The sequence below is a fragment of the Poecilia reticulata genome, linkage group LG14, assembly GCF_000633615.1.
Source record: "Poecilia reticulata strain Guanapo linkage group LG14, Guppy_female_1.0+MT, whole genome shotgun sequence".
In the NCBI taxonomy this organism is placed as follows: domain Eukaryota; kingdom Metazoa; phylum Chordata; class Actinopteri; order Cyprinodontiformes; family Poeciliidae; genus Poecilia; species Poecilia reticulata.
Genome location: NC_024344.1, coordinates 3,056,537 through 3,063,374, shown reverse-complemented (window position 1 = coordinate 3,063,374; position 6,838 = coordinate 3,056,537). Strand labels below are relative to the sequence as shown.

General features: G+C 36.5%; 1 protein-coding gene and 1 non-coding gene across 2 annotated transcripts in view; one reads left to right on the top strand and one right to left on the bottom strand.

The window, feature by feature from the left end:
* Positions 1 to 1,655: 1,655 nt before the first annotated feature.
* On the bottom strand, positions 1,656 to 1,737 carry trnas-gcu (transfer RNA serine (anticodon GCU)). Its single transcript has one exon. It is a non-coding gene; the product is annotated as a tRNA-Ser (tRNA).
* Positions 1,738 to 1,949: 212 nt separating this feature from the next.
* The window catches only part of dpp3 (dipeptidyl-peptidase 3), a 10,244-nt gene continuing 5,355 nt past the window's right edge, over positions 1,950 to 6,838 (top strand). Inside the window, exons 1-10 of the mRNA XM_017308490.1 lie at positions 1,950 to 2,050; positions 3,753 to 3,913; positions 4,067 to 4,211; positions 4,303 to 4,392; positions 4,517 to 4,654; positions 5,013 to 5,087; positions 5,602 to 5,692; positions 5,857 to 5,987; positions 6,321 to 6,451; positions 6,730 to 6,788. Coding sequence (XP_017163979.1) covers positions 3,789 to 3,913; positions 4,067 to 4,211; positions 4,303 to 4,392; positions 4,517 to 4,654; positions 5,013 to 5,087; positions 5,602 to 5,692; positions 5,857 to 5,987; positions 6,321 to 6,451; positions 6,730 to 6,788 — 985 coding nt within the window. The 5' untranslated portion in view covers positions 1,950 to 2,050; positions 3,753 to 3,788. The remainder of the gene's footprint in view (positions 2,051 to 3,752; positions 3,914 to 4,066; positions 4,212 to 4,302; positions 4,393 to 4,516; positions 4,655 to 5,012; positions 5,088 to 5,601; positions 5,693 to 5,856; positions 5,988 to 6,320; positions 6,452 to 6,729; positions 6,789 to 6,838) is intronic.

The window sequence follows — 6,838 nt, the reverse complement described above, 5'->3', positions numbered from 1 at the left end:
CAATGTCTAAAAAATTAAGAATATTTACAAATGGCACTGAGAAAAGTGTTTATTCTCAGCTTCTGAAATGCAGCAAGGCTCCCATTAGGTCTGCAAGGCGCCCATTAGGTTTTCTTTCTCCTCCTGCTCTTCCAGTCACTCTCAATTTCCCAATCTCTCCCTTTGTCTTCTTCTACYTAATCTGCATATTTTTCTGAAGAATGTATTTTTTCAGGATGACTCCRTCTTTGGCTAGCATCTCCATGAACTCTTGGCAAAGGAGGTTCGTGTTTGTCTTCACGGTAAGCATGACCTTGATGGTAGGAACAGTAMACCTATTTCTGGTATCGGTCCATATATTGTTAATGGAGAATACCCTCTCTCTATTGGTGCATTACTTCCAGGTAAGCACAAGACAACAGACACTAATCTAGTCAGACTAGTGTGTGGGATGCCATTTTCTTGGTGCAACTTTTATTTGTTCTGTAAAATAGTGTTGACTGTAATATTCTGGCTTTTCACATCACTCCTCACTTGTATTGGTTATTTATTTAAATTGTTTGTTTTCTCTAGAAAGATCACCCATTGCCTCCTTTTATTTAACATTTAAGTAAGCATTTCATTCACTTTAAATATCCAGCCAATGCTAAAGCAACCTCTTAAAGTATCATAGTTTTGGAACATTCCGTTTGAGACTTGTTTGAAAATATTAGAAATCTGCTTTAGTCTTGCCTGACGTCAACGCGGTAGTAACCGAACAGGAACCCGGATATCTTGATTGAAACTGAATTTCGTTTGGTCCTCAAATGCAGCATTATGTAGAGCAGCGGTCCTGGTTGAAGAGAACTTTCCTCACGTCAATGCACCTTAAGAAACGAGGCTAAGAAGTCCGTGAGTATATATTTATGTATTTTTATTTTTAATTGAACGGTTTCGAGTTYACTTGAGAAAACAAGACCCGYTTGTAGGTTTAACAGAATATTTTTGTTTTGCGTTGTTCGTCATTAAGCTAGCTAGCAAACGGGCTGCTTGTAGCAGGCACGTGGCATAAATGACACGCCTTAGAATAAACTGAAGTTGCAAATGGCTAAAAAATGTAGTTAAAAATGACTTTTTCTGTAAAATTAACGATTTATTATGTACACCAAAATTTGGACAGACGTCATGAAAGTTTTGTCATTGTGTAGTTTCAAACATTTGTGAAGTGGACCATACAAATTCTTTCTGCCTGACCATGTCAATCAAAATGAGTGAAAAAGAGCAACTTGCGAAWAAGTAAGTTATGTTGATCTTAAGAAATTCTCTTAAGCTGCCCGTCAGTTTTTTAATTTCGCGAAGTGATTATACGTGAAGGCTCGGTTTTCTGACTTGCAGTAAATTACCTTCTTTTTCTACAAAACTCATTTGTTCAGAGGAGAAGCRGCTAAAGTAATGAATGGTGTGGAGCATTGAGTTATATTGGTGGGCATATCTAAATTATATACGATACTGTAATATCCGTTTTTGATGAGTGTTGATTGTTTAGCAACGTTYTCTATAAACATTTCTTTTTAGTGCATGCATTTCTTGATCTGACAGTGAGATTGACCAAAAATGCCAGTGTGATCAGTTTCCTCATATGAGTGGGRAAAAAATATGGATCTAAATTTCATGATATCAAGAAAAGATACATATTTCGACGAGGATGGGATTCGAACCCACGCGTGCAGAGCACAATGGATTAGCAGTCCATCGCCTTAACCACTCGGCCACCTCGTCATACAAATATGTGTGATGTCATTCATTAATAACAGCGTATGTCAMACATTGTGCATTTTGTTTGTGTSGTGTGTAGTAGATCAGTAGCTAATGAGATGCTACATGCTGATGGTTGTCTGACCGATTTTGTAGTACTACGTTAGGAATCTTACAATTTTAAACGTGCCTACCTTCTAATTGGTTAAAATGTAAGTCAACTATAAAATRCGACCTTTTTATTGGTTGAGAGGCGGGACTAGCGCTGAATGAGCACAGGAAGTGAWCAGCGTGAGACTGCACTTTGACGTTCGAGGGAGACGTTAACAGTTTTGAGGTAWTGGATTTTTCCATTTCATCTGGACYTTTTWAATTAAGTATTCATTAGAAGACAAACGAGTATGTGATTATTTTCATACATGATTAAAAGCCGTGATGTGGGGTGTTCTAGTTGGAGTTGTATCAGTGTTTGTACTCTACAGACTCTGCAGGATTTAGCCGCTAGGAGCTAATGTTCACGTTGTTGACTCGCCTTTACTCAGCCTATACTTTAAAAAGACTTACAAGATCTGCTGGTAGTTAAAAGAGTGGRTAATCACTGTGGTTATCGAAACTGAAAACATTTTTTCCAGACTGGTTCCTCTTAAAACTGTCTCATGTCTCAACAGCTGGCTCAAAAACCTTTATGTGCTTGATGCAATAAATCTGTTAGCCTTTGTTTGTGTGCTTCTCAATCCTCCTAAAGTGGCCTAAAACGTCTATTGTAGAAAAAAAACTGCAGAAACTTTAAATTGTGAATTACTACAAAAATAAATTTAGCAGCAACTCAAAATCCTTGCTGAATATCGACATAGATGRAATTTCACATCTTATTGCATAAATAACTTCTTACACATTAAGAAAATCAGCCCCCAGATTTCTGAGTTAATTTATGGAAACAAAATGTCTTTTGCTGCTTTCTCAAGTAACACTGTATGAAATTAAACACTGAAAATATCCATGTGGCAAGCTCTTTCACTTTTCATTTCCAGTCAGATTGGTTTCAAACCAAACACGACTGCAGTGTAAGACATTTTATTATGATACATTTGTTAGAGGAAAAACACAAGTAGCAGTAAACTTACTTAATGCTACATACAGAACTCATCTTAATATTGTTGTGATTTAGCTAAATCTGACTATATATGTTGGATTTTATCTTATCAAGTTAGTTTGCAAAATAAAAAGCATCAGTTTTAGTTTGTTAGAAGAAACCTTTTTAATTTATGTCAACGAAGTTTGCAKGTTYGACTGTATTTTTTACCGAGACTCTATTAAATCTGTCTTTGTCTTATTCCTGATTCATTTATTTCATTTTTGTAATGTTTTTTGTTATGTTTTGCAACTACAATACATACTTAATTCTCGCAGTAGGGATATTTTACTTAGCGAATGGATGCATTTTTCATAAGTTTATGGATGGTTTGATGTTTTAACACACTTACCTCAAACTTTGCCAATATGGATTAAGCAACACCGTCATCTGCAGCTCTTGGTTTTTGTGGATACTACTAAGTTATTCACCTAGATGACCCAATTTATGAGAAGACGGCAAATACACAACTGTTCTCATAAAAGCAACATTAAAGTTTTACCAGATCTGATCTGCTGAACATGGCAGAAAAAAACAAAAAAAATCCCTTTCACAAGTGATTGAGAAACTGCTTTTGTTACAAAAAGGCTGTGTTGCAGTATCTTCTACCTGATGATATCAGTTTAAAAGTATAAATACCTAAAGATTCTCTTTTTATATTCGATTAGGTGGGACAGTTTAATAGTAAAATAATCCAAGCGTATTCTTGAGTTGTGAYTATAAAGGATATTAAAAAACACATGCATAGTGATGTACATGCAGAGAAATGCATTGTGAGTCACATTCTAGGACCTAGATATGCTTTAACTCTTCTACAAAGTGTGGGTCATTTAACACGGATCATGTCAATTTTTTTTTATTTTCTCTGTTTATTGCATTACTTCAGTTTTTCATCCCTTTTTTGCAGTACCTTTTTAGCGTTATTGACTTACTCAGAACAAAGATGGTGGACTCTCAGTACTACCTCCCCAATGACATTGGGATCTCAGCGCTTGACTGCCGCGAGGCCTTTCGTCTGCTGTCACCTCAGGAGAAGATGTACGCCCACTACCTGTCACGGGCCGCTTGGTGAGTTACACACCTCCAGTCAGGAAGTATTCATAAAATATTAATCAGTTAAACGGGACTGCTTCTGAAGCACAATGTTTGGGAACTGAAAGTTCTAGCCTCAGTGATTCAGTCCTTTTTTAATTTTTTTTATTTTATTTTTTTTTGTCTTAGGTATGGTGGTCTGGTGGTGCTGCTGCAGACCTCTCCAGAGTCTGCAAACATCTTTGTCCTGCTGCAGAAGATTTTTAGGAAGCAGACTCCGGATCAGCTGGAGCAGGTGGCTAAAGCAGCTGGTGTCAGCTCTGAGGATTACCAGGTACATAATCATATATTTCATAGTTGTTTACAGTGCAGTCTTTACAAAACATGCTCTTTTTATGAAGCAGTTTTCTGCTTGCTGTCTGTAGGCCTTCTTGGTGTATGCTGCTGGTGTATATGCAAACATGGGCAACTACAAGTCTTTTGGAGACACCAAATTCATTCCAAATCTACCAAAGGTAAACCACAGATAAAATAAAATGTTAGTTGTAAATGTTGTTAATCTGATTCATATCACCTTAAAAGAAGCTTGTGACTTTTGTGCATACCTGAGCTGTGCACATGTGTTGAATGTTTATCCAGGACAAGCTGGAGGCTCTGGTGAGGGCCAGCCAAGCGTTTCAGGAGAATCCCACTGAGATGGAGGCTCTGTGGGGCAGCAGCTCATGCCTCATTTACTCCCTGGAAGACAGACAGAAACAACTTGGGCTGGGCGATAAGGTGGGATCTGATATAATACATATTCATACCATTTTCTGAGGTGGTATTATTTTATATGGTATAAACTGAGCAGATTTTACAACTGTTGGTATGTTTTAAGCTGCACTCTATTGATTAACTCTAGCTGCCTTTGTTACTATGTTTGAAATGTATTTCCCTTATAAGAAATGACAWACAGTGTTTAAGTCGCATGTAAAAATCTGCTTTATTTTGTAAAGATTATTGTTGCTCTGCTTTCTGTTATTTTCATAGTTATTGTTTTTGCTGTTGCAAAACACAGCTGGGGAACTATGATGTTCTATAAATGGATGACCCTGAAGTACATAAATTTTTTTTCCTTCGTTTTTTTYGTTTTCAGGGAATTACCACTTATTTCTCAGGAAAYTGCWGTCTGGAGGATGCGGAGCTRGCTCAAMGATTTCTGGACTCAAGAGTGAGTAAATCAGTTTCAAGATTATTCTGCTGTTTTTATGAAATTGTGTTGCAGACTGATTTTTATTTTTAGTCTTGGACTTTTCACATCTATACCAGAGGTTCACCAGTCAGATTTTGTGAAAATCTGACCTACAGATACAAATTTGTATAGATTTTGAAAAATAGAAATTTTCTACTTTCTTAAATGAAAAACTAAAATGTGTTATAATCAACAAATACAGTAAAAKTACCTGTCATATGGGTCAGAGGTAAATAAAGTGATGTTAAAAACATTTTCGTACATCTCCTTCACTCCTTTACAAGACAAATTGTTGCATTTTTAAAATTTATTTACACACTGATAATATAGGGACATTTTTTCGACAARTATCTCTTGTTAAAAAGATCCAATTTCAGTTGTTCACGGTCCAATCATGAAGGCTGCAAATATCTCTTTTCTGTCTCTTCCTGCAATAATATTTGATGTTAATATTCACTTCTTTAAGTTATCGTTTATTCTTGYCTGTTTCCAGAAACTCTCTGCTTACAACACACGTCTGTTCAAGAGGGAAAATGGAGGAAAATCCTGCTATGAGGTTCGCTTGGCTTCAGCTGTTCAAAAAGGTCAGAACTGGTGAAAAATAACCCTTTTAATAAATATTACAATCAATCAGACTGTCAACCTGCGATCTGACATTATAGTTAGTAATACAAATTGGATGAAATACAGTGAATGACATAAGTGAAATGAAGAGGTTGAACATTAAATGCCCATCATTATTTGGCAGACTGTGCAGTGGATGGGGAGGCTGGGTCGTCCTGCGGCAGCTTCACCTTTGAGGACAAAGAGTTCATGGTTAAGAGGGGAGACTACAGTCCTCTCATGGAAAAAGTCTGCCATTATCTCCAAGAAGCCCAGGTGAAAAAACAATTGGACTCAATTTCACTGCTTTTCTTTTCTTTTTTTGAGTCTTTGGGCAGCAATAAAAACAAAATCATTTTAGATGTAGGAATTAAGATTAGATAGATTTAGTTTATAAATACAGTTAGAATTTTACTCAAACATATTGATGGTGAAGGGTTATGAAAAGCCAAATCATAAGCGGCCTTAGCATCAATGTTGTTTTAGGATTTGGAAGAACTGATGGATTAGAGTCCAAGTTGGTGAACGTTTCCAATTTAAACATGCAGAGAAGTTGTGTTTTTCCTTTCAACTTTCTTCATTCTGCTTTTATGTATTGATGTTAAACAGGCGTATGCTGCTAATGACAACCAGAAGAAGATGCTGGAAGAGTACCGGCGCAGTTTTGAATTTGGTTCTATTGAAGCCCACAAAGAAGGCTCCCGGTTTTGGATCAAGGACAAAGGGCCGATTGTTGAGAGGTGAAACGCAGCACTGCTTCAGTAGTCACAACCTAACCTTCCTACAAATTATACCACATGTTTTAGATTAACCTCCAAGTTGTGTACAAATAACTATGACAGTTTTTACTTTCATTAAGATTTACCTCCTCATAAATCTTGTTTAAACAGTTTTTTTTTAAATGAGCGTTCACTTCAAACATCGACCTTTGCTCTATCTACAGTCAGTGCTACTTTATTGATCTCTTAAACTTTTATCCCTCTCCTTTGCTGCTTTTTTTTTTCTTTCACTTTCTCAGCTATATAGGTTTCATAGAGAGCTACAGAGACCCCTTTGGCTCCCGAGGAGAGTTTGAAGGTAACTGAAAAGATGACAGAAATACTGCAGAATAAATAGACAATCAAAAA